Source organism: Falco biarmicus, chromosome 8 (genome assembly GCF_023638135.1).
Source record: "Falco biarmicus isolate bFalBia1 chromosome 8, bFalBia1.pri, whole genome shotgun sequence".
Classification (NCBI taxonomy): Eukaryota; Metazoa; Chordata; class Aves; order Falconiformes; family Falconidae; genus Falco; species Falco biarmicus.
In genome coordinates, this window is record NC_079295.1 from 64,603,908 (window position 1) to 64,631,828 (window position 27,921).

A 27,921-nucleotide genomic window follows, 5' to 3' on the forward strand; every position below is an offset into this window, starting at 1 on the left:
ATTTGAGAACAAATGAATCCACTGCCTCCAGGACTGGCATTACTGAAGGTGTGAAATATTTAAAAATTATGGTAATAATACAAAATAAATCAAGATGCAGTCAGGTGGTAATCGCTTTTGCTTAGTCACCCAAGACAATCAATGCTAAATGGCTTTCACAAGTAGATGAGCAGAAGGTAATCATAAAAGTGTAATTATACATTTCAATATATTAACATTGAAATAAATTCTCCCATCCAACCTGTCTTACTTGTGTAAGGATTAAAGATATTTGAAATTTTTAAGAGTCCACTTACAAAAAATTGATGTAATTACAAAGCAAAAGTTAATACTAAAAAGATTATACACCTACAAAATTATTCAATCAGTCCAGACCCAAGAAATCCTGAAACGTCTCAGTCATAACCATAAGATTATAACATGCCGCTGTTCCAAAGCACAATTACTGTTCCCTGGGGGGTGCTTTCATTATGTCTACCTATACTTCAATACATATTCAGATTTTATTTTTTTAAGAAGTTTGATCTTATCTCAATTTCTTGGCCCTGTTCAGTCTTGGAATAATTACAAAATCCCCCTAAAGTATTTTGTCCTGAATGATTGATAGTGTACTCCAATAATCAAATTCACTTAAAACTTTTTAAGGAATAACTACCAGGAGTAAAACACTGACAAGCTAGCTTGCCCACTTCCAAAGAGATCTTAATCAGGAAGTTACTTTTACATTCGGTATAAACATAATTTTATCGGTAAAGTAAACTTAAAAGAACAACAAAAAGAAATGCTTTAAGAGCAAGCATTGTACTGAGATATGAATTGGTACAAGTGAAACCTAAAATCTGCACAAGACTGCACAAATATTTGTTATATTTTCTTTTCAAGATATTTAACCCCACAGGATTCAAGCCCAATCACACCCTTGTGGATCTGAAATTTAACAATAATAAAAAAAGGCTCCTCTCTACTATCAATGACAACTCCTGACTCTAGAGGACGTGGGCTCTGTTGAGAGGGGAACAGACAGGTAGCAGCAGTGCCCTGGTGAGGTGAAAAGAAGCCATCAGCATTTAAAAACAGAACAACTTTGAGCTATTTAAGTCCACTGCATGGTCCTTTTATGCTCAGGAATGTACAGGGCAGGCTCCAGTACCTCCTCAAGGACTGCACCCTCTGCCAAGTGAACGGCACAGGAAGCGCTCAGACAGGCACATCCATGCAGGAACAATGCGCAGCTCTCCAGAGTGTGAACCCGCACTTAACGTCTTTTGTGAAGCAAAACGACAACTCTTCTCCAAGGGGAGCTGGCTATCACGACATCGATGCAGGAATAATGCGCGGCTCTCCAGAGTGTGAGCCTGTACTTAACATCTTTTGTGAAACAATGACAGCTCTCCTCCGAGGGGAGCATAGGAGCTGGCTATGCTCGAAATTCAGAGCCTCACAAAGGGAAAGGCATCATTTGCTGTTCTTACCTATCATCAAAAACAAGTTTTGCTCTTCTTGACTTTGAACTTTCCATAGACTGAGCAGACACAGGAGGGCAATTTGACGAACTGTTCAGAATCTTTTCCTGAAAGGAAAATTATTGCCAAATAATAAATTTAAAGAACAGTTAAATCTTCTCTGCCTTCAAGAAAAGCATTTGTTGCATAAATTTCTCCCATGACTTCATGCATTACATGTGGTAAGGTCAGTTTTGCAGCTGATTTATCTGCTGTTCACCGTAGACAGTAACACAGCTCCCATGGGGCTTTCACCTAACGCTGGCACAGAGGTACACACAGAGGCTACAATCGAGCTCCTCACTCTAATACACCAGGAGATCTCCACTAGAGGGAAGAATGTAGCCCAGGCTTTCAAGACACACCCAGATCCAGAAAATCCCTCCCTAAATCTCCCATGTCACCCTCCCCAAGTCCTGTTTTTCCACTCTAACAAAGAGATGATTAATATTTTTATGATTTCTTGTTTCTTTCAACAATACACTCTGCCGAATGTCTTTACCTCGAATAATAATAATAAAAAAGTATTTTGGGAGGATAAACATCATCTTCAGGGAGAAAAGTTAACTGATTTCACAAACACATTGTCCTCGCTCCCCTAAATGGCTCAACATAACACTTCAGGCTAAAGACCAGACACTACAAACACACCCGGAACCCTAAGCGAATCTACTTTTCGTAGCTAAACAGTATAAAACGCCTCAGCTTCCTATGTGGCTCCTACTCTCTTGGTTTATCATGATCAAAGGCCATCTATATAGACGTATTTCATAACCTGCATTTATCAGATTACTGCTAACCAGAAGGATCCTAGAGTTGCAAGGCATCAAATTCACAGTGATGCACTACCTACCATTGTAATGTGGAAACAATAACAAAATGTGCATTGCAATGCAGGAAGAGTATATACTACTATAAGACAAGCATGACTAAGCATATCTTAAGCCAGTTGTTAATTCATGAGATTTTTATCATTTTATACTTAGGGACGTTTCTATGCTGACAAGTAAAGAAAGGACAAAGCCTCAGCCTGTAAGTAAATTGACTATCTACAGTTCCTGGAAGTGTCGTACACAGACACCAATATATGCAACCCTGCCACGCTTCTAAAATCTCATGGTATTGGCATCTGAAGTAATGCAGCATGTCTCCCGGTTCAGATATTCACGAACTCCACCCTGATGACTAAGTTACTTTCTGCCATTGCTAATGTCTATTTGCTGCTCTACTCCTCCCCAAATCAATTATCTTTCCTGAACATTTTTAGATTTGCTTCTAAGCTTTTCAGTGACTGCAAATACAACTACCGAGGTTTAGCAGTTGCTTAAGCTACCAGAGCTGCCACAGCCTGTCGGAGGCTCTGGGGCTTTGCTGCAGAGAGTTTGCAGACAGGCGCACCACACCTGCCACAGACATTGGCATCACAAAGACAAGCCAAAATCCCTCCCAATTAAACACGCTGTGCTCAACAACTGGCTGCACAATAGAAACTGCTCACAGGTATTCAACAATACACTCTCAGATGTCCGCACAGGCTGATCTCTGTCCAGTATTACACACTTATATACCGATGAAAAAGCACATTAAAACTTAGTAAGACTATAATTTTCCTATAATATTTAAATCACATCACACCTAAATACCTTCCTAACACAAATCCCTTAAAAAACATTTTCTGCACCATCTTTATAACCATGTTTTCTCCACTCTAACCATGGGGAGAGTGCTGTACATTCCTGAAGCTGGAGTTAAAGTAATCTTTCTGTGGTCCTACAATGTCACAGAACAAGAGCTACAGCTTCCTATGAGAGTGGACCAAGCTCCTGCTCTCCTTAAAAATCAGGACAAGATCTGTATCTGCTCTGATGAGACAAGAATAACCTCATTGTTCCATTTACTGCTGTGTGAACAGTTTTCTAGTGATATTTCTTATTAACAAAGTAAAGAATAAATAAGCAGCATCAGTAATCAAAAGACAACTAAATGCATTTCACTAATTAACATGAGAATTTGGTAGGAATAGGCATTAGTATTCCACAATCCTTCCAAAGTTGTTTTCCAGTTTATAGACCTCCAAGGTACTTAAGTCCTACAACATGAAACAATGCATACCTAAAACTAATTAATTTTAACTTGAACTGCAAATTATTGTTTAGATTACACAGAGCATGTCAAACTGCAAAGCAAAGAAACAGGCTTAAGGCATTTACAGAATAAGGACTTCACCTTGGTTTCTTTAGCACTGCTTGAACCCTTCCCCTCCGTCTTTTTTTGTTTAGAAGATGAGCTGCTTTTACTGCCACTGCTGCTCTCCTTGCTAAGGTTGCTGCTGGACTTTAAGGATGATGACTGACTGACAGTCCTCTTCCGGGACCCATGTTCTTGCTTGGAATCTTTCTGCAGCGCTGGGGCAGCTGGAGACGGCAGTAAATCCTTCTCTTTAACAGTACTTGGCTTTGAAGACCTGGACAAAATGGACAAATTGAAGTTTTAGGTTTCTTTCCTTGAAAACCAAAACCAACCAACCAACAAAACCCCCAAAACCCAACACCACAAAACTTTATTATTTTTAATACAATCAAGATCTTTATTGTTAGACCTAGCAAACCAGTTATGGAGGAAAAGAGAGTGATCATCTCAGTAAGCAGGGTTCTACGAAGCCAGATTGAACTCGTTTTCACCATTTTATTTGTTCTGACCTGAAAACACAGTAGACAAGTTCTAACCATAAAACCACATCCCTACAACAGTTCTTAAAAAAACACCCTAAACACTTACAATGCAAGAAATCAATGCCAATGTTAGCGCCAGCCTGTCTGTTGCAGACTAGTCAGCCTAACAGCTCAGAAAAAATATGGTCCATATAAATGTTCCCTGGAACCCAGGGAACTGGAAAGCTTTCTCAGCATAGCCTTTCAGTAAACTCTTACCTTCGCTGCCGAGAGCTACTGTTGGCTATTCCTGGCTACCCATAATAATTATTTCTACATTATTTTTATAAGGTATTGATATAGTTTAATTTAATTAAGTGTCCTTCAGACAGCACTCGCAATTAAGCAAATATCAGAAGTAATAGGTTAAAAAAAGCATAATCTAGCTAGCAATGCATCCATTCATGCTATATCCGTGTTCCAAGAAACAGTAAGACACTATTTAACTCAGAATGGGTAAACAAGATTTCTAGCATCTGATGTGCTGCAGCTTTTCACATATTTGTAATTTGGAAATTGCTCACTATATAGAATTATTTTCCATGGCATAATTATACCAGCTTTCAGTTGCTTAATCTGAAATAGCTCAGTTTTAAAAGGCAGTGAGGAAAAAAATTAACTCTTTCCCATGGATTAACACTGACCAAGAACTAAATCAAAGCCAAAGCATAACAGCTATTACAAAAAGCATGGAAAATTACATAAAAGTAAAAGAGTATTAAACAGTGTTATTGATTCGCTAATTCTGTGTTACTTTGCCTTTGTGTAACTCACACTTCTTTAGCTAACGCATCAAGCAAATGTGAAGCTAAATCCATGGATCCGAATCTCAATGCCTTCAGCTTTCCAGGCAATACCAGTTAATTTATTCAGTTTACCAACTTGCTAAATGGAGAATTACTAGATTGGGTTAATTTAAAAGCACAGATTTTGCAAGACCAAAAAACTAGATGCAGAGCTGATTTCTAAAACAAAACAGAACCCTGCTGTATACGAGACAAAAAACAGGAAGCATATTCCATAATACACCAACCCTTCACACAAGGGGTTACCTCACTACTGTTAAGTGAAAAAAAAAATGTCGTTGGCCAATGTTTTTTGTTATGGTAATTAATTTCCAGCAGCAACTAGTGGAAACTCTAAAGTAAATCTGTCTGAAGGGTAAGAAACAATGAAAAATTTTAGGATTGATTAATAATGAGGAAACACTTTGCAGGGGGTAGGAGGAAGGAGGACAGGGGGGAAGATGACACCCATCTCCTTGATCACCCTGAGCCTTTGCTGTTGAAAACATAGCCAAGATACTCACTCCCTGCTGCTAGAAGTCTTGTGTCCTGATGGAGCTTTTTCTTCCAGTTTCGTTTTCTTGCTTTCACTGGCTCTGTTTTCATCCTCGTTCTGAGCAAAGCAAACAAGAAATACATCCAGGCAAACGTCCACATTTACAGCTTCACGAAGAGTAGCAATGTTTCACATTAACAAACTTAATTTGGCAGGCATTTTGCAGTGTCCAGAATAAGATACATACAGACCACAAAAGTATGCCCTACAGCATCTAGTCCATACAAAATATTTGCCCAAGCCCTGATATTGGAACATAATGAAAAACAAAGTCTGGCTTATAAATTATCAACCTACGTGAAAGAAGTAGCAGCTAAGCAGTTGCTCGCTTTAGCACAAATGTTTTTATCACCATGCAATACCTGAGGATCAAGGAAACAATTTTATGTCATCAAGCCTAACAGAGGTGCTTTATGAACGCCAGGAAAAGGTAAAAGTCTTGCAGTCTATTAAGTAAGCTCAGGGATGTTGAAGACTAGCTTTTTATATAAATGTAATCCTACAGTCAAAGGGTCTTGAAGTTAAATCTCTAAGCAGCCTTCAGCAAGCACTGGAAGTATCAATACAGTGAAGACAACGGAAAACAGGGCCTCACAGAATAAATAATCCAGCAACATAACCCAGATTCAGACCTGAAGGTTTCATTTTTGTTACGCTAACGCTGCAACCCTGAGCCTTATGATCAAGGAAACGTGAGCAAATAATGTGTAGAAATGAAGTGGTGATGGCTGCATACAGAGCGCTCACAAACCTAAAAACTGGAAGGCTGGGGGGAAGGGGTGGGGTTTTCTTTAGCTGCCTCAACCAGGCATGCATCTTCTCTGGCATGCACCAGTACGCATCAGAGTAATCAGGATTCAAACCAATTAACAAGCAGACTATTTTCTGGGATAAAGCCTAAATTTAATTGGTCTTACCAAAGCTTTCTGGTTTAGACATAAGAGCACAGACCCTTAATGCTGTAACTCCCAATGTGTACTGAGAGGCACAACTACTCAAAGAAACAGAAGTCAGTGTGTTCAGAGCCACTGGAGCAGGTGAGTGCAGTCCTGGGAACATCAGGAATTACATAGTAACTCTTGCAAAACGTAATTAATCATTGTACTGGTCAGAGTTACTCCCATTTTACAAAAAAAAGCTCATACTTTCTCACTTCACTTTGTCATCCAGACAAAATAGGAATCTTGGGTTTCTCCTGTACTGTTCTTCTGTTTGCAGTTACATGTCAAGTCTCCTAGGCAACACCAATTTCAGTAAGCAATCAAGTTTACTTAGGTTGCTCAGTAGGAAAACTGGTTTAACTGAAATTAGGTATCTCCTCTAGAGGGTCAAATGACTCTAAATGATATCATATAATCCTTTGATTCCACATGTCAACAAAGTCTTACAACCGCTGCCAAATCTCTGTCAAAATGAAATTTTGAGAATGAAATCCAGAGTAGCATGGCAATTTTTGAATCCCTGAACCAGGGCTTCACAGTCCTAACATCAGGGAAACCAAAATTTATAAAAACTCACTGGATCACTGAGTCCATCTGACAGGCACAAGTTTGCTCTTTATACAGACTGTATATGTTTTGAGGTTTCTAAAAGCAGTTTAAATTACACCACCAGCTACTTCTTACCATTGTCTCCAATGATACTTGGAGTAACACTCCAGGAGTATTACTTCTATTCAGCTCCCACATTTGAGTCCTGTCCCATTTTACTGCACTCAGGCATTCCCGCTCTTTGTTTATAGTTGAAAAGATAAAATGCTTTTTTAGAGAAGATTAAACATTGTTATGGAGAGAGCCTTCTGCTCCCAGTAAAGGAGCACCCCTGACATTATGGTTTCTGCTGCTGCAATGCCCCAGGGCCATTTCTGTCCCATCCCTTGTCCTGGCAATACGTTACATGATTCACTGGTTCAAGGAGGCAATCCAGCTGAATACTGCCTTTTTTTTGGCCAGGTGAATTTTCCATTGGATCAGCTGCCTGAGCTGGCCTGCGGTGCAACAGGAGGTGTTGCCAGATCAAGTGGAGGCATGAGGCATGCAGCGCCCAGAGGTACAGCAGTTGTGCCACCTCCCTGAACTCCAGCTACAGTGCTAATACTCCTACAGGTTCAACCTCCTAAGAAAATCCCAGTAGTCTCTACTATAACAGTATAGGGATGATCAATGTGTTCTACACAAAATAACTAGCCAAAGTCACCTCCTGAATTGCTCAGTCACTACACTGGGTATGATCTGGATTGCTGGGCTATATGCTTGACACCAGCACCAATCCACTAAGGGGCCCCAATAACAGGTAAATCTCTACAAAATCATCACCTGCTTATGTTTCCTTTTGCCTTTTGTAGAACTTTTGTCAGACGACTGCTTCTGGGATTCTCTCACGTGCTTCTCTGGCACGTTTTTCTTTTCCACTTTGGGTGCGTCAGCATCCTTGTAAGGCTTCCCTGGTATTCTTGATAAGAGGCTCAGGTCAATCTTCACAATAAGTGGGTACCTTTCATCAGGATCACTGAGTGGTGAAAGAAGCTCTTTCTCTTCCATAGGAGAGAACATTCTTTGCCGAAAAAAGCCATCATCCTCCTCCATGGAAGATTTAACAGGAGTCCTATTGCTCTCAGAGTATTTGGGTGTTTGTGATGAAGGAGGCAGGCTCTCATTTTCATCAGAATCAGAGGATGAGGTATCTGTTTCTATGAATTCCCTGGATTTCTGGGCAGATTTGCTCGAAGCCTTGTATTTCTTTTTCTCTGCTGTAGGCCGAGGGGAAGATTTGGGTTCTTTCTTTATATTGGGTTTTCTGGAGCCTTTTGTGGCTGCCTTATGCCTGTTTGAAGGTATATTTGTTGCCATGTCTACTGGGGTTTCACTTTCTATTTTAAGACCTCCTCTAGGTTCTTCAATAGATGTCTTTTCTGCTTTCTTGGGCTGCTTTTTACCTACAGTCCTCCTCTGTGACGAGCTGTCACTCTGGGCAGGTGACTTCTGCCTGCCACGACTGCTCTCTGAGCCCTTTTGGGTGGGTTTGGAATCTCGCCCAGGTGTAGAAGAAATCGAATCCTTGGATCCACTTTGATCAGTGTAGCCGCTCCCTGTCCCCTGATCCCGTCCCTCTTTTTTGTAGCCTTGGGAAGATGGGATATTGCTGTCCACGGAAGAAGCTGGTGACACTTTATGTGAATTAACTTTGTTCAACCAGTTATCCAGTTGCCACTTGTTTGTTGGTGGTGGCTCTGGCTAGAAAAAAAATTTAAAAACGAGTGTTAGATAAAATATTTTACATTTCTTCCACCTTCTCAGGGGACAGCTGTACTGTGCTATGGGCCAAAAAACCTGAGATAAATAACAAATCTGAGATAAACAACAAATGAAATATAGGTTGATGAATATAGGTACAAGTAACAGCCCTCATTTCTTCATCTGGAGCAGGTGCCATCAACAGGCAGCATGTACTGCCATAGCCTTCCACACTATAAGCCTGCAGTTTTTTGAAGCTACTGTTGCCACATACAACTTCTGCTCTCCAACAGGTAACGGATAGTAAAAATCATCTCAAATTCAAACATCAAATGCATGCTTATATAGAGAACTGTTACAATATCAAATTGCAGGTACTTCAGCAAAAGAACAGTCCATCTTGGAAACTGACCACATATTTGTCAGTCTATTACTTTTTTTTTAAAAAGCACTTTTACATTTATTAATCTTTTCTGCTTTCGAAACTCAGGATTAATGCCAAGCTAATGAAAACAGCCCAAACACATGTCAAATCCTACCTCAGGGGAAGCACTCTGTGATGGTTCATTAGCTTCACTATCACTGGAACTGCTTTCACTTTCAGAGTCAGATCCTGAACTGCTTTCAGATCCACTATGGCTGCTCGAGTCATCCCTTGAATTATCTGCTCCTTCACTGTTATGCTGTGAAGGTTCAGAATTACTGAAAACAAAAATGAGGAAAAATAAACAAATGCTATCCAAGGCAAAAATATATCCTAGAAGTCCTTTCATTAGAAAGAAAAAAAAAGTATTATTTTAAATAACAGTTACTAGAAAATTAAACATAACTGAACACAGTCACCCTGGAAACAAACAACAGCCTTTATTTTTCCCCGCTTGCCAAAGTGGTCAGTAAAATTTGTATGATATAAGCTATTTAATCACTGATTAAATTCTAATCACCTTTTGCTTTAACACAAGACAAAAAAACCCCATGAATTTTAGAAATGAGATCAAGTCAAGAGCTCTGACTGGGCTGAATATCACCACTCTACTTTCTATGCTGCAATCTACCAGGAATGCCTACCTTCCAGGTGTGCTCCTTGGCACTGTCTTATCGCAGTCCTGCAATTAGAAAAAAGAGCATGAAGCTTCTAGAACTTATTTTATGACTGTAAATACAATTAAGTTGCAAAGCATCAATTTAGAGCCTTTCAATTTTTAAAATTATTTAGCCTGAATAGCACCTTAATTCAGTACTTGTAGACAAATTAAAGTGCTGCATTTTCCTTACACAGAAAGAAACACAGAGTTATTTTCTCCAGATTTTCACCACCAATCTGTTATCGCAGAGTCCCATATATTCTGACTACAGTTCTAGGAGTCCCTGTTTCCACCACTCACTAATACCATTTCCATCTTTTTGACTCTGATGATTCAACGTTTTACAATATTCCAGAGATGCTCAGAGTACTAGGAGTTAACTTTGAGTACTATCTTCAAAGTTTTCCACATGAAGAAAATCAAGTACAAGAACTGGGAACAGGAAGAAAAGAAACAAAACAAGAGAGGAGGGTGGATTACTGCTAGGTAGCACAGACCCTACAGGTGTTTTTAATTTAGCACACTAAATGCCTTTTCTGGCAGAAGCTGCATGAAGTTAGTATTGACAAAGAAGAATAAAAAGACTTTTTGATAAAAATCAAAGTGCTGCTATACTGCCAGTTACAGATACAGTATCCTTTATCATCCCAAACACAGTCCAAAGCTACTAATGCACAGAGATGTTCACACCATGTACTCTTTAGCTGGAGTGGCAGAACATGAAGGGTTTGATCTTTACATGGCAGGCCATTACGTATATTTTAAAATCCACTATTGCCAATATACCTTCAGAGAAAGCCCATCTGAATCAGTAAAATGAGCTTTTCTAGAGAAAAGTGTACCATTTTCACAAAACAGGTAATTTTCCCAAAGTTTCCATTTAGGAATACCTGAGTTTTGTCTAAAAACATTCTGTTTGATTTTTGTTTCTTAATCATAAATCTCCTCTTAAGCTGCTCGGTTTGCTGTTGGAATATTGAACACTGCTCAAGTACTGAACCATGAATACATTCACTATGTTTTTCTGAAACTCTCATTTAATGAACATACCTGCTCTCCATCGCTGTCTTCACTACTGCTAAGTTTTAAGTCATCTTTCAACATACTAAGTAAAAGGGAGAAAGTAAGACAAGTTTTTCCACGTACTTTAATTACTTTCAAAGCGTTCTTCTATATTTCAACACGCTATTGTTTATACTACAAATTAGGCTGCATGGGTGAAACCCACAAGATACCATTCTAACATTTGATGTTTAAGAGTGGTGAGTTGAAGTCATTCTTTAGAGAAGAATAAGGATTCTAGTCCTCTGACTCCCTAGTCCATTCTGTTAAATTTCGAAAGGAAATTTGACACAATTTACTAATGCAGGAGGAGCTAACTCATGTGTGTTCAACTCCTTAATACACAATGGCCAAGAACATTGTTTGAAATAGAATCAAGGAAGCCAACACTAGTGGCTGCTTCCTGTCTCATGGCAACAGCACAACTGTTCTAAGTCATAATTATTTTATTATTATTCAAAGCCATAATTATTTATGGTAGTCATACATACACACATTATTTCACAATAACGACATGTGAACACACTGAAAACATATAGCAGGGTACAGGCCCTTTGTGCTTATTGAAAACCACCTTTGAATACAAAAATAAAACATCTTACTCTGTCTGGTTCGATTCACATCTGGAGAAAGAAAATGAGAAAGGATTAAATTCTAATACTTCTGAGTTTCACAGTATAGCTGTTCTACTGACTATCTGAAAAGAAACATCAGCCTTTATGATCTAGTTCCTGAAATATTTTTCATTTCTATCCTTTTACAAAAGATGCATTTATCTCCTTTTTTAAGTTTCGGGGGTTTTTGTTGTTTTTTTTTTTTTTTTTTTTTTAAGATCACAATCACTTCTTTTTTTCCCTACTAATTATTTAAAACTGTATTGTCGCAGTAAACATCACACCTCGGCTTTCTTCCTGTGCATCCCAGTTCAACACATGTCCTACGCTACCTATTGTTCTTAGATGTTGTCCCACTCCCCAGCTTCGGAAATAGCAGAGTTCCTTCTCGGCAGCCTACACTGCTATGACAAAAGCAAAGCCAAGTGGCGAACTTCTCTTTCTACCCCTCGTTGAACTGGCTGTGTATCAGCATCTTCTTAACAACACATTTTTAGGAAACTGACTGTAAGACTATAATAATTGAGGAGGGTTTCTTTTTGTTCTACTCCCTTCCCATAGGTCATGTGCTTTTTAATCTTGCCAATCCTGCAACATGCACAGACAAGCAGAAGAACAAGACTTCATTTTGTGATTGCATCACAAGAAATGTTAACTCAGAATAACAAGCTTTCAGAAGCTACAACCACTTTCATTAAACATACGATCGGCTGGTAAACCTTTCATAGAAATATTTGTTTGGAAACCATCTGTTAACAGCATATAGTTGATTTTCAGGTATGAGATAGGTGGACTACAGGCACCAAGAATATTCCAGTGGGTTTTTATTTTTCCTTCCAGCTGCATGATCAGCAATGTAAAACATTAGAGGTCTGTGTGCATAACTAACAGAAAAGTTTGTCAGTTAAGAGGCTGAGCAGAACAAACCCAACTAGACCCCAAGCAGAGTTTACAGTCTCCCCCAACATGAAACAGTTCCCTCTCCTGCCTATGCATGCAACTGCTTCCAGCTCACAGCTCTGCAATGCACACGTTTGCTAAATCCCATCCCATCCTGCCCATTCTTGGATGCTGATACCTTCCCGGTTCACAAGCTGATTCCAAGGCCCAAACTCTTGCACACCTATCCTGACAACTGACAAGAAACAGGGGAACAGAAAGGCAGCACAGGGTATTTGTTACTCACTCCAGTGTGCAATACTGAGTCTAATGTCCCAGAAAATGGCTGCTTAAAGATGATCACTGTTTTCTGCCCGTCAAGGAAAAGTATTGCTTAAGTGTCCGTGCAAGAACTGGCACATTCTAGTAAAAGAAACAGCTACTTTCCAAAGCTCTTAGAAGTTTGACTATTGTTCATAAAATGTTTTCTCAACAGCCACTTACGATTTGGATTGATGACCATTGGATGTTTTTGATGAAGGATTATATCGTTCTAGAAGAAAAAAGAAATGCACAGTTGAAAACTCAGCCAGTAAAGTAAGTTACTCCAAAGTTGCCACAAATACAAGGTCTTAGGATAAACCAAGAATGGCTGAGTAGACGAGAGAGTAATAACTAGCTGACATGAGGTACAATCCCCTCTCAGACTGAAGTAGTAGTAGATGTAGAGATAAAATACTAAATAGCGCGAATTATTTAATCAAGAAAATTGATTATAGAAAATCTAAACCAATACACACTTAATCTGTTATTAATGGTGTGAAAAACTGGCTTGCTTCTATCAAGATTAATCTACTGCCTTCTACGTGCAGGATACAGGGTATAGATCACCCTGTCAAGCTAATAGTCAAGGTCTGACATATTTCAGCATCCCTACATAGCTTTTTAGCACATAAACAATCTTTACATCCAGAAATCAAACTCAAAAGCCAATTCTTGCAATAGGAATACATACTGATATAAACAGCTTTTCAGTTTGGGTTCTTTTTCCCTCCCTTTCCTTTAATTCTGGCAAATAGCTAAGCTTAGTTCAACAGAAACAAGAACTGATGCTGTCAAAAGTTTCCTGGAAAATTCAAACAGGAGTTGAAAACCGGTTCTGCGTTTTGATTAACCGAGCCTCTTTACTTACACACCTAAAGATAGTTGCTCCTACAATGTAAACCTATGGTTTAGCATTATGGAATTAAGTTCTAATTTGCTTCCTTAATTCCCTACTGTATCAGGTGTTTAGATTAAGCTGCTTGTGAATATCTAAGACTAAACCGCTCTTCTTTTACTATTTCATCTGTTTCACCACTTCAAGAGGGAGCAGAAAGACTTTTGGAAGGTAACAGCACAAATCAATTCAATGTTACCTGGTATGTAACCTGTGTTAAATTATTAATTTCAGTAATATTCAAAACAACGATATAGTTAAAGAGAAATAAAAGCAGCTTCTGTCCAAAATCTGAAAATGCATTGTGGGAAAAGAAATTCAAGGATATTAGTAAGCATATTACTGTATGAGTTCTTGACCAGTTCTCTCTCTCGATTTTCAAATGACAACGTGAAAATGAACAGTGAAACTGCAATGTGCCATTTCTATTGAAATATAAGCATAAGCATTATTTTGGTTTCTAATGTGTTTCTAAGCAGGGAGCTGTTTTTTTTAAAGGGTGTTTTGTTTTTGTACTCAGCTATATTCAGTTAGATCAATCATAATGGCATTTTTTTTTCAAGAGTTAGAAAACATGACAGATTAAAAATGCAGGGTATTTTCTAGAAGATGGTAACAACTTCGCAACTCAGTCATAACTTTCTAGATTTCAACAAGAAATGCAAAAGAAAATCAGGTTTAAACAGGTTAAAACTTGAGAAAGTACAGCTAATCTTAACTTAGACTCCATCCTATGACCAGTCTGGAAAATCTCATTCGCTAAAAAGCATGAAACAAAAACATTAAACATTTTACAGGAAGTTTAATATACTTACTCTGTTCTCCAGTGCCAAAACTGGACTGCTGAGACTCCTATGGGAATAAAAGATCACAAGCGGGTTTTTTTCACTGGGAATTTTAACATATCAAAAAACATGCTGTGAGCAAGATATTCTTTCTACTGAAAGGATGGCACCTAACCTCTAAAAAAGGAAAAAACCTAACAACAAAAGAGAAAGAGTGATTCTTTATCTGGGCCCAGCTCCTCTCACCAGCCATACCAGGGAAGGGGAGCTTCACGCTCCTCTTCCATCGCTCAGCTCTCCCACTTGCTTCGTTTTAAGAAAGGCCGTGTGCAGCTGTACTACACAAGAGCTGAAACTCCAAAATTCCTATGTAACTTCCATATACCCTAGCTTCATGTACGTTTAGCATGGAGAGGAACTGTTCAGTACGTTTTTCCTTATCTTTCTTACACAACAACTTTGCTACTATTTTTATGTATTTGCATTCAAAGACTTTTCTCTGCATTTTTCTTTTCCACACACTCCCCACTGTGGTAGACAAGTAATGAGTACAGTAACAATCTCCCCCACCCCCCACAAAAAAACCCACCAAACCAGCAACACCACCAATACCACCACCACAAAAAAAAAAAAAAAAAAAACCAAAACCAAAAAACCCCACAAAAGCCCACCTTGTCAACAAAGGGACCTAAAAGACAACAAAACTTAAAAGCTGAAGAGCTCTGCACAGCCTGCCCAAACCCCCGTTTTGGCAATGGCTGCACACAAGTCCCTGGTAAAGGCATCGTTCCTCTTCTGCAAAGGCCAGATCTTCATGTAATCAGACAATTCATTAGTACAAAACCAACTAAACAATGATATGTAACTTCCTTTGACATATAATGAGTCTGTTACCTATACATCTAGCCATGAAAGATAAAGCCTTGCAAAATTTAGGACTTGTATCATCTTCAGTATTCCCATTCCAGAAAACCCAATTCTGACTCCCAGGACATAGTAATTATTTTTTTTAAACCCTAAAATATTGTTTTAGCAAACAAATACGAAGAGGCTACCAAATTACTGGAAACCTACTTCTAGGCTAGAGTGCCATTTTAAAATAGGACCTTCCTGACCTCATTTTAAAATGAGGACAAATGATGGCCCCATAAATAAAAAGTGAAAATATTTGACTCTATTCATAAAGTTACATATGCATATTTTACTTCAATGCTCTGGCAATGGCAAACCAGAATGACAACTCAATAATTATTTCCAGGTTTTTTTGTTATACCTGCGAACAAGTTTTCTCAAGCAGCCAAGTTAGTGACATGCAGCAGTTATATACGCAATTTATAAATTTATATAATTTTTTTAACACAGAAAAGCTTTACACAGCAAAGTACACTTGGAAATTTCTAATTTCCCTTAAAAGTAAAAGCAGTTGCAATAATGCATTGAACAAGTATTTTGTTGACTGTGAACTTGGTAAGGAACTTGCTTGTAAGGTGTTTCAAATGCCTCTAATCTTTACTAACTGAAAGAAAGGAAGGTACAATAAAAATAAAATTAACCTATGTTTAAAGTGCAAAGCAAAGATGAAGTTGGAGAGAAGCCTTATGACTTCAACGGAAAGAAACAGCTACACTTCCTTCAAAATTAATTAACTGATTTTTATCTTTTACACAGGTACAATGAGTACAATTCCCTGATTGCCTTTTTCCACTGTCAGCTTTGACAAGTTGACAAACTGTAAGTCAAAAAAAGAAGTGAAGACCACACAGTAATCAAACACCACACCCACAGAATAACTGCACTGGGGTGAGCACAGGATGAGGAACTGGCACCCATTCTTACCAATAGATGTATCACAAATTCTGCAGAAAACCGGCCTAACTGCTCACTTCAGGCAACTTCCTATTACTAGGGCATAGTGCAGTCTTTCAGTTAAGTGCACTTTAACGAGGCGTTATGTTTAAATGTGCAACTTTTTCCATCTCTCTTGCCATCTGTGTTGTCTTTGAATACTTATTTCTTTAAGAAACTTGGAGATTAAAAAAAAAAAAAAGCTGTACTTTCAACTCCGAAGTTATTTATAGCAATATCTTCTAAAGGCCTACTTCAGAAAGAAGAAATTAAAAACACCTTAAAGGAAGGAAACCCTTTTAACCGAAGTGTAATAGACTGCTGGGGTTAGATACTGAAGACACTGAAGCAGGAAACAAAATCGCAGCTTGTACTCAAACACAAAAGGTGGAGAGAAAAACGCTCGCCAGCTGCGCAGAATGGCAGTCGGGTACCAATTCACATCTGCAGGTTACCAGCTTGGCTGCAGCCCCGGTTGTGCTGAATGGGACCCATTTCCATTTAATGTCTGAAATCTCAGGTCAGATGTCATTTTCATTTCTCAGAAGCAAGTTTCTGTATTACAGCAGATCAAGGGATCTTCTCGGGAACTTCAGCACAGGGCAGATGCTGAGCAAACCTGGAGACAGAATCCACCTCTTCGGAGATGCCTCTAGGTCACTGCACAGGTATGCAGATTCGAAAACTGCCAAACCTCTCATGCTAGTTTGAAATGAAAAACTTTCACTCTAACAGACAGCTGGGATTTTTAATATACTTTACAAACACACCAGTATTTTTTGATTGTAAGTCCATGGCTTAAAAAAAGTTACAGGGGGTAAAATTACAGAGTGTTAGGTCATTGGATAACATTTTTTTATCAAGACTCAGAAATCAACATTTTTTTAATAGCATCCATAAAACTTTCCCTGACCTATTTTCATAATCAGAAGTTTTATCTTCTGATTCAAAGACTTCCTGAAAACTATTAGATAGGTTTATAGTAATCAGAGAGGCCCCTGTCAGGAGTTCGGGTTCCTTCAAGCTACTCACTACCTACACATGGGGAAAATGATCCTAATCCCAAGTGTCTTAAACATAAATTCAACTGGTCCACCAAAGGGAGCTTAATTTTACGTGCACAGGCAAAACATACTAAACTTCTGCACAAAAGAGGAATGCTGTGGAACACTTCAGCATATTACTTGTAAATAAACTGAGCACAGTATTAAAGAGAACAAGCTTTCCGTGAACAGTACTGCATGATTAAAGTAAACCACTGTTTTGTTTTGTTTTTTGAATTCTGCTCTGGGTCCAGACTGCACAAGCCTATGGCTCACTAACTCACTGGAATTCTGCAAAGAGCTGCTGCCAAGAATGACAGAGGGGAGAAGGCAGAGGAAATTATAGGCTTTGGATGCAGAGAGAGAATTTGACAAAGTTCCATGGCTAAGATGTGCAGCCACAAAATAGAAAAAGCTGGCAGAAAGTCAAAAGACTCAGAGCAGCCATAAATGGAATTTTTTGCAAACTGGGTGAAGAAATACAATCCAGCTTGATAGGTTCAAAGAAACACAACCTACCTTTTTTGTTCAAATGTCAACAAGGCTGTGCAATCTTACATAGTTTCTCTCTGTGTCAAAGACACATATTTCTGCACACCACCTTTCTTCCCAAACGGAGTCAAATACCAGAGAAACACAGGAACAAGCAGTTCTAGCAACCCCATAATCAAATGTGCTCAAAAATGTGCAAAGGGAAAACATCTCCCCAAAGGTTCAGGAATAAGTATTCAAAGCAGTGGAATAAGTACCTCTGCCGGTGAGGAGAGGTGTGGGGTTTTTTAATTATTTTTTTTTTACAGTAACAGGTAAGAATCGTTTCCAAGTTCACAGTTTTATACAACACAGCAAATAAACCTGATTAAAAGTAACATACGCAAGATTAATATTGATCTAATGTTAAGAAAACAAATGACAAGATTTATTTCTAGACACGTCCTCAAAAGCACAGCTGAGAACCACATAGTATGTTCTGCATTTTCAGCTCACTGGAGAGAAGCAAGCAAGACAGTGAGCAGGAGCACGGAGCGCCGAGGGCAATGACACCAGGGCTGCCCATAGCCCTGGGGTTTGCTGCCAGTGTGAGAGCCTGAACCATTTAACTTCACACCAGCCCGAGGGAGTTCTGTGGATGTGCACTTACAACATGCTAGCCGAACTTTTGACCAAAAGAAGGTGATGTCAAAGCATTCACGTAAAATGGATTACACTAGAGACCTCAGTGAGGAAGTCTTGAAATCCTTCACTGAACTGTCCTGCTTTGAGGAGTGATTTGGATCAAACAGGAAACTGACAGCAGCCAGCGGTGCTCCAGAAGAGCAGTCTGGTCAGAAAAAGCATAGTCTTAACTATTATGAAGTTAACTTTCAAAAGATAAACAGCGTAATTTCTTCACTCTGAAGTTATGCCAAATTAGGGGTGGAGTACCCCAATCCATTTCAGAGAGATGTTGACTCTGGAGAAAAATTTTATTGTCAAATCTTTTATTGGTAATCAGTAGATACAGGAAGCAAAACATGGATCCTTGAGTGAGTCAGCTATCGCAAGCTGAACTGTACTCGCTGAAGTTGCTACCCACAGCTATCTACCCTGCCTATCTCTACCCTGCCTACCCCATCAGCTTCCGAGATACTGCTCACTGCAGAGTGTATTTCAAGGCAAACAATCACCAGTGCCAGTCTGCCTTGAAATCCTGCTGCTGGGGCTGCCAGATCCAGCCTCAGGGGAGCAAGCAGGCAGCTGAGAGCAAAAGAACTCCTTCCTCAGAGGTGTCAGCTCAAGCAGGTCTCCTGGAAACGTGCCCTGTGCTGTCAACAGCAGCAAAGAGTGACCGATTTCTCTTTAGAATTAATAGCTTAAACACTTCAGTAGTTATTAAGTACATGGGAGGTTAGGAAGAGGACCTTTTTGAACAAGTGATCTGAAAATTTCTTTAGCAAAACATCCAATTTTAAAATTGGTTTGGTTTTTTTTCTAAATTGAAAATGTAAAATCTAATAGAACTATTAATAGACTTCAAAATAATGAGGAAAATTCATTTGATGCAGCAAAGTACATTTAAAATTGCTTAGCATTTACCAGTCAGCCTCCATTACTTTGCTAGACAGAGGTAAATGCACTTGTTTGGTTCTACACAAAATGGTGCAAAGTGTTTCCCCAACAGTGAAAAAGGCTCAATGGCATTTTCAAACCTCAGAAGTATCCTGAAGAAGGTTTGAATTTATGAAACAAGGTTTAAGTAGTAAAAGGAAAGTTACATTATAGACATCTTTGCAAACTGCTCTGTGTGTGTAAACCAGAGAAAAAATGCTGACATTTTCCATAAGGTTACTGCTGACAAATGTTGTGGTGAAGCAAGATAAAAGAGATGCAAAGCACTAAAACAAACCCAGAACTATGCAGAACTGAATTTAGAAGAGTTCCAAAATCCTGATCTTTAACAGGAGTTACTCTTTCAACAGCATTCAGTATTTGACTACAGCACTGACCTTTGTTGGAAAAGGAAATTTTGACGGTTCAGTTTTGCATGGTGTATGAATAGCAGTCAGTGGAGGAGGCCAAGAATGGGTCATCTCCTACAACCAGGAAAAAAAAAAGGAAAGCTATTAACAAAATTAAAAAGCAAAGATTTCATGTTACAATCTTGACTCAAATGGCTACCCTGTCTCTCAGGTTTCAGTTCACTGTCCACACTTCACTAAGCTTTATATTCAAATATTAATTTCCCAAATGTGGAACAAAGATTCTGCATATAAACCTAGATTTCAAATTGTCAGCCGTGAGATAAGACAGTTAAGCTGTAATAACAAGCAGACCTGAACATAAACTCCAGCAGAATTTAAGAGTCTGATCACTTAAGATTGTGAATAGCACACGTAGCATACAAGGATAGCAAGAAGAATCCTATGAAAGGAAAGCCTATAAAGTTTGAGGAAAACGGGGAAACATCAAATGCCTGAAGCTGGGAAGAAAGTGTCTTGTATTCTCTCAGAGCATCTCCAAGGACCATGCAGTACCAAAGGTGAGAGCAAATGGTAAGCCACAGAAATGCTCAAGGGAAACATGATCAATTCTTTTGTGATGGTAGACATACAACCAGGGGGATCACATGAGGGGTAAAAAGACTTGAGAAAATAACCTGGGTAGAAGAGAAGGGAAAGTTTTGCTGTGGGGTAGGAAAAAACCTACTACAGATTATCAGAATGTCAGGACTGTATTTTGGTGGAAGAAATGGGCAATTCTGGTTAGGTTAACAGGGAGGAGGCCTAGAAGAACACGAATGCAGTGAGGATATCCAGAAGATGATGTGCATACCCAGCAACGCTCAGTACCCAGCTCACACCGCTCTGCTTCCAGTTTTCCCTGGTCTGCCTGCACTAGAGGAGTAATTGAAGAGCCCTCCTGTAACAACTTGCAGCCAAGTCAATTTAAGAGGCACTAATCAACTGCAGAGTACTTTCCACCTCTTTAGCAATGTTTGCATTTTCAGTAAGTAAGCTATGAACAAAACCACAGAGAACTTACTTTCAGAATTTCATCCACGCAGCTCACATCACCAGACGCTGATGCCTACAAATCAAAACTCAAGATTAACTTCTCCTAAAGCAAATTTTCCTTAAAAGATTCCAGGGGCTAGAAACATTTAAAAAGCCTTCAATTCTTATCATGATTCATATGGACTCTATATAGATACAAACAGATCTTGCTACTTCTTTTCAGCAACGTTAATTTTAATATCAGATAGATCCATAGTTTATGGTATGAGTCACATCCAGTTCTGAAAAGCAATACATGAGATCTATAAAAAGTTGACAATAACGTCTTACTTTTCACTTGACAGTTAAAGTGATCACAGGCAGTTTGATATTATAAACTTGGGGGGGGGGGGGGGGGGCGGGGGGAAGAGAATCGTAGCTTTCAATCATTTCCTGGAAGATGCCACTGGATAATATCTGAATTCCAATGCATGACCGTGAAAGCCCAGTAATGACAAACTGCATTATGAAGTAAAACATACATTACAGCGTGACTCTAGAAACAGCAATAATTATGAAACTATGAATCTTCTGCATCCCTGATGGCTACAAGCAAAAAGGAAGCAAAGCTACTATACGATTCACTGCATCAGCATTAGCATGTCAAGTCTTTGCAAGTAAGAAAATAATTTTCTAATTCTTACCTGTGTCCTGGATCTTATTTTGCTATTTGTTGAAATCCCAGGAACAAAGGCTTTTCTCTAGCTACCACAATTCAAGCAGTTAAACAGGAGATGCTCTCCTTGCAAGTGAGCTGTAGTCAAGAGTCTGTGCCTTAATGATTCAAAAATTACCAAACTACTAAAAGTTGTTAACCCAATAGTGTTTTGTATCCAGCATAACTGATAAAAAGTTCTGAACCCTGTTCAATTTGGTGTGCTTTAGGGTTACCTTATTTTCCCTAGGTGAAGATGAAATAATCACATCTAGTAATTGCTACACACTTCAAAAGAAAATCCGATACATGCAGATACTATCACTAGCCTAAGACAACATGGCTCCCAGTAATAACAATATATGTATCTAGCTTGTCAAAGTATTTGTGAATATCCTACTCTACAAAAATTAGCCTCTCTTGGTTAAGTTAGCCTTTCTGAAAGTCTCACAGCCATTATTTAATAAAAATCATCGTATTCATACGGAAGAAACAGAAGGAAAAAAACACTTTTGCACATTGCCCATTTAAAATACAGGTTTTCACTGCATAAGTTTAAGATGCTTTGTGTAATTAAAAAAAAATCCAGTGTTTACCAAAAACTAAATTTTGGTTATGTAGATTGGGATTTTAAAGCAGCTGGAAAATCCCAGCCCAAAGGAACTTAGGTTTAAGCAACCAGGAAACAGAGAGCAACTTACATCTAGTGGTTGAGAAGGTATTTTCAGCTTGGTTAGATGTGCTTTGCTGCTAGGCTTCAGCTCATTCACACTGCTGCTGTGAGTCTGACTACTGTAGTGTTCAGAGGATAACTTTGGTTCCATGGATTCCTGTCCATCCATTGGCCTTACGTACGCAGTGGGTTTCTGTAACATTGAGCTGGACTTGGACATTAGTGAAGGTGGAAAAGACTGATTAGAGTGCTGTCCACTTGAAAATGAGGGTACACGGGAGGGAGAGTCCCAGTTGGCATCAGGATCCCGGGGAGATTTTGAACGTTGATGTTCTTTGCTGTGGTGATCATTTCCATGAGATCTTGAATGGCTGGAGCTCAAAGAAGAAACAGTAGATGGTTTTCCAGGGCTGGAAGAACGGGGTTTGGAGTGTTCAGACCCATGCTGGCTTTTTTTGCGGCTGCTGCTGCTACTGTACGAGTCGCGGTCATGCCTCTGGCCACCACTGCTAGTGTTATTGCCACTGCCACGCTGACTACTATGTCCACTCTGTAAGCCCGAGGACCGTTTCTGAGATTGTGAGGAAGTGCTAGGTGCTGGTCCTACAGGAGTCCATTTGCTGCTCTGATGTGAGCTAGTATTATGTCTCTGATCACCAAAGAAACTTTGGTTTGATTTTTCATCTGGTGTTGATGGTACAGTTGGTTTGGGAATTCCAACAAGCTTTTGTAGCGATCTATCTCCTATAAGATCCTTCATTTCATCATAATTACCAAGCATACTCTGAATACGACTAGACAATTTGTCTTCTTTACTAGTCTGTGAAAATAATTTTAAAAAACAATGCTTTAAAAAAAAAAAAATCACAACTTTACTTTCAGTTAATTGATCTGACCACTATCTAAACTTCAGGGCTAAGATCACGGCTAGCATCCATGTCTTTTTTGCCATTGTTTCCAATTCCCAATTGCAGTTCTTAAAGCAGTAATTTAACCTCCTAAAACATAAGGAAAACATACTTCAGCAGCAGGAACAGTAGAAACAGCACTAATCAGTGCTTCAGATAATGCACTGGTGAGCTGGATTCAAGTTTAAAAATTGTAGATGCCTACTGTCACCTTAAAGACTGTTTCTCTAATACAGAATGCATTAGTCTAAGAAGTTTTAATTACCAGTAAAATAAAATCAGCTTAAACTCACCACTGCATGTAATTTTTAATTGGTATTTATACTGGCATAACTCTTGTTACCAACAGTTATAAGGGTTCTTTCTTATATAACCTGTTTATTTTCAAAATCAGGTATACTGTATCACTACCCCTGCATCCCTACCAGCTTTAGTTAACCTCATACATACAGGGTTTGGTTATCAAATACAGTAAAGTGACAGGAGGACAGAAATTTAAAAAAAAAAAATTGTCAGCTTTCCTCCTGAAGGAAGACAGTTTTCAGTCACGGTACTTCACTTCTTGCAAACCTTGCGATAACGGAACGAGTTTGCTTTCAAAGTTGAGTTTTGAGCTAGATAATCAAAATCTTAAATGGTACTGGTTTAGCTGTACCAGAACTAGGTTATTTTTTTTCACTTCTGCTTAGCAAAGCAAACTGGGAAGGAAACCTAGCACAGGCTTAAAGCTGTACAAGGTAAGAGAGTCAACCCCTTCCAAACAAACTAAAAAAATCAGAAACAAACAACTGGCCTACTGGTTAAAGCTGGTAATTCTATCATATCAGGCATTTCAGTATTTAAAATTAACCTCCTATTTAAATATTCTCTTGCTGAACTTACCCAGGTCTGGCTTTCTAACCTTCAATCAATGTAAGTCTAGGAACAGGCTGAAGTACCCCAAAAAAAGCAATCTGGGGTGATTTGGACACAAATGGACAGTTTGTTTCAAGTCACTGTAGCAAAAGCTGAAGAAAGCAAAACAATTTGATGGTTTTATCATCCCTTTTCTCACTCCCTGCAAAGCAGCCCCCCCCTCCTTCGTACGCATTATTATACATCTGCCAGCAGAGCTGGTTAGCAACTGTCCACCCTTATTTTCAAGTCCTGCTTAAATACCTGGTTGACATAAGAGCCGCAGATCTAAAAAGAAGGCAGATAAAAACAAAGTATGCATTTGCATACGACTTCTGCTATAAAAACTGCATTTGTAAGAACTCCATAAACTCACAACTTTGTATGGTTCAGCAAAGAGAGGCGAGTTAGGTGGAAAGGCTTCTTCGCCCTGTTGAATTTCTTGATTTCGCCTTTCCCTTTCTTTCATACGCAGCACATTCCGGTCTTCACGGTTCATGTTGCTATGAACAAAAGAATAATTTCTGATCACAGAAGGAAATGAGGAGGGATGCAAGCATACACGGCGAGCCCCTGTACCTGTTCTGCCAAAAGAATGACTTCAGTTAAGAACCTCCTGCTGATGCGGACTCTAACTCCTCAAAACTGAAAAATGTTTGTCCCATTCAAGACACCTCATACTTCAAAGAGCTATAAACCCACAATCTACAGCTAGCTTCTAACAGGGAAAGTTTAGGCAGTAATAATCAAAAATGAAAAAAATAATCCACAAAGTCCTCAGGCAAGTAACTATTTCAGTCCATTTCCCTTTCTTGAATCATGCAGCTATTTCAACCCACGCTGCACATCTCCCATTCATTTCTAAAAGACTTTTTCTCCTCCACATCCCCCAAATGTTCTGCAGTTTTACTCTCTTATGCCCCCACCCATTCAGCACCCAACTTCTACTGTAGATTTGGTTTTGGTTTTGCTGCTGACATACCTTTATTGGCACCCATTCCCCAACATATTCTAACCTCAAGCTTTGATGTTGTTTCCAGTCTCCCTTCCTGACTCCCAAAAGACACTTCTATTCAAAGCAGTAATTTCAGTGGAGCTCTGGCAATATCACACCTTTTGCCTTAATCCATACAGTGGCATCCTAATGCAAAAATGCAGATTTATAAGCTACCAATCTCCCTCCTTAAAAATTTTACTTTGCAGTTTGGTTTTGCTGCTTGGGTTAACAGAAATGCATCAAATTGTTGAGAAAAGAAAAAAAAAAAAAAGGTTGGGAAAGGTTCCCTTTGAGGTTGATAAAGCGTTGGGACTCAAAGGAGTAAACAATATAAGATGATAGATAAGGTGGTACTAACTCTTTTAACATGTGCTGTACTTTATATCAAGAGAGTTACAAATGTGCCTTAGTGATCTGCAAGAAGTACAGTAGGTGCTTCCATGAAAGAAACAGATGTTCTTCCACATAATTTGCACTCTAAAATGAATACGTTGTCTGCTTAGAAAATCATTATCTCATGTTTTTAGACAGCTGCCTGATTATAAAAAACTGAAACATACATATTTGCTACAGCATTACTTCGAAAGCTGTGCAAAACCAGCTATTCCATTCTAAACAAGAAGCCTTCAACCTATCACCCAGTTTTTAAAAAATTAGTCTTTTCACCTTAGTAACATTTCAGCCTCTGTTTGGCTTAATTTCATCTACTACTCTGAATATAGTGATATCTAAGAGAACGCCAAAACCAGAATAAACCCACAGCATAAGTTTAATATTTGATGCTTTTTAAGGTGACAGGCTTGTTTTACTTCCTCTTGTAACAAGGTAAAAGCATTTAGCGTAATGCAACTGGATTATGATAACTTCAAAATTGTATGTGATACAACCCCTTTTTTCCCCAGTTATCCTGTAATCAGCTGGACTGACGTAACTGTGAGGGAACATCAAGGCTGCCTGCTGGGAGAGGGACCTGTACACAGGATTGTGGCAAGCAAACTACCTGGATCATTTTGACATTAATAGCAAACTTGGTTTACAAGTTCGAGGCTTAAAAAGCTTATTCTTCAGACTGCAGCCCAACTTCTTATATGTGTAAGATTTGAACAGAAACAAATACAGATTTAATTGTAAATACTGATCAGTTAAAGCCCACTGGAACAGTTTGAATCTATGCCATTTTACTATTAAAGGCAAAATGTGAGGCAAGGAATAGGAGTACCAACACATCAGTACACTAAGACTGGATTAGACAGCTATACATTTAGAAGATTATAATCTTAACTAAGAATTTTACATTTACATTTTACAAATAGAGGGTTAAATATTAACAAAGACCTTTACTATTTTTTTACAGAGACAAGCAGCATCTTTCAAAATTGTATCAACAATGACTGTAACTCTTGGGACTGAGGAAAAAACCCCGTTTGTACCAACACTGTCCCATGAAAGGAACACTATAGTTAAGAAAGATCCACTTGAGATCAGAGTTGGAGCAAAACCAGAGCTGATCTGGCTATACCTGCCACGTTAACATAAAATTAGTCACCAGAAATATATACCAGCTAATCACAGATTTTACTACTGCCCCCCAGTCTTTTGTGATACACTAAATGATAAACATCTTCATGGATAGTCTTTTTGACTGTATGGGGACTAGGTTTAAGGCCTTTTTTAATTATTTTAAATTTTTTCTTAGAGTCAATAGTTTGAATGTTCTTCAAGTTAAACTTGTTTGTATCTAATCCGTATCTCTACACAGAGATATTTCAAGTGCCTACAGTGTGTACTAAAGCTATTAAAATCACACTACCATTAAATGTGTAAATAAATTAAGTTAGCGAGGCTTCTTTAACGCTGTACTTCAGACAACTTCCCCTATCTTCCACAGCCATAAAGCATAACGGAAGATAAATTTGTCTGCGTTGAGGAAAAGCAAGCAGTAGAGATAGTTTGAAAGTAGAAGACTAAGGCACACCTACTAAATTAACACTGCTAGCAATTAACATCAGCATAAAGGAAATTGCAAAACAAAGTCTTAAGACCACTTGTAGATAAAACAAACCTTTCAAATCCACCACCTAAAATTTACCACTCTGATCAAAGTTACAGACTATATGCTGGTGTCCAGGTTTTTGCCCAAGTCAGAGGGGACACCAGCCCAGTCCCACGCTGGCCTGAGCAGCTCCGTTCCTGCCCAGTTCGACGCTGACTGGTGGGAAGGTGCTCTGCCCCACCACTGCTGCAGGCATCCAGAGCTGCACAGAGACAGAACTGCTTCTCCCTCTCCCACATCCACACCTGCTTCCTGGATTTAAATGTTTTCCCACAAGATAAAAGAGCTGGGAGCAGCTCGGTGCAGCCCAGCTCCTGCCACCCCTACCCTCTGGGCAAGAGGGCAGCATCCCTGCTCCCTCCCTGCACACCAGCCCTGGAAGGGGAAGATGGAGAACTTCTACCTGCTGCTGTCAAGAGGATCCTGCTATAATTTCCCTTTTCCTCTCCCCAGGAGGCCTGAGCAAAAGTGTGAACACCTAGGAGGTGTAGAGCCAGGCTAAAGGAGACAGAATTAACGTCCTCACAGCAAGGACCAAAGTCACCTTGATTTCCACATTTGGGGAAAGAAAAGTCCAAAAATTAAAAGAAATTCAAAAACAGGCCTGAAGCACAGCACAGTACTTCCATTTTTAGAAAGACTAATTCTGTCAGGTTTGAGTCACTATTTGTGCAGTTAGCCACACTGTCCTCTGCATCGTCCATTTGGCATGGGATTTCAACTATGCAACTGGCTTTGTTCAAATCTCATGCCTCTTCTCCAGCTCAATACGAAGAGATGAAAGAATGCAGGAAATTCAGCAGGAAGTTGACAGAAACCTCTGACAAAATTCACTTGTGTGTATTCTTTCACCGCTGTTAACTGCTGACCTAGACATACTGAGCACATG

General features: G+C 39.1%; 1 protein-coding gene across 7 annotated transcripts in view; it reads right to left on the reverse strand.

The window, feature by feature from the left end:
• AFF4 (ALF transcription elongation factor 4) overlaps positions 1 to 27,921 on the reverse strand; it is a 54,254-nt gene that overhangs the window by 10,708 nt on the left and 15,625 nt on the right. For 5 of the 7 annotated variants that reach the window (XM_056350110.1, XM_056350105.1, XM_056350107.1 and 2 more), the window contains exons 2-15: positions 24,359 to 24,485; positions 22,209 to 23,000; positions 20,842 to 20,886; positions 19,806 to 19,892; positions 14,462 to 14,498; positions 12,932 to 12,980; positions 11,537 to 11,557; positions 10,923 to 10,977; positions 9,856 to 9,893; positions 9,327 to 9,489; positions 7,870 to 8,787; positions 5,523 to 5,611; positions 3,729 to 3,966; positions 1,473 to 1,570 (exon numbers count right to left, since the gene is read on the reverse strand). In XM_056350110.1, the coding sequence (XP_056206085.1) occupies positions 1,473 to 1,570; positions 3,729 to 3,966; positions 5,523 to 5,611; positions 7,870 to 8,787; positions 9,327 to 9,489; positions 9,856 to 9,893; positions 10,923 to 10,977; positions 11,537 to 11,557; positions 12,932 to 12,980; positions 14,462 to 14,498; positions 19,806 to 19,892; positions 20,842 to 20,886; positions 22,209 to 23,000; positions 24,359 to 24,485 (2,757 nt within the window). Of the gene's footprint in view, positions 1 to 1,472; positions 1,571 to 3,728; positions 3,967 to 5,522; positions 5,612 to 7,869; positions 8,788 to 9,326; positions 9,490 to 9,855; positions 9,894 to 10,922; positions 10,978 to 11,536; positions 11,558 to 12,931; positions 12,981 to 14,461; positions 14,499 to 19,805; positions 19,893 to 20,841; positions 20,887 to 22,208; positions 23,001 to 23,970; positions 24,096 to 24,358; positions 24,486 to 27,921 lie in introns of those variants that run through there. The other 2 variants (XM_056350112.1, XM_056350106.1) reach the window with 2 other exon arrangements.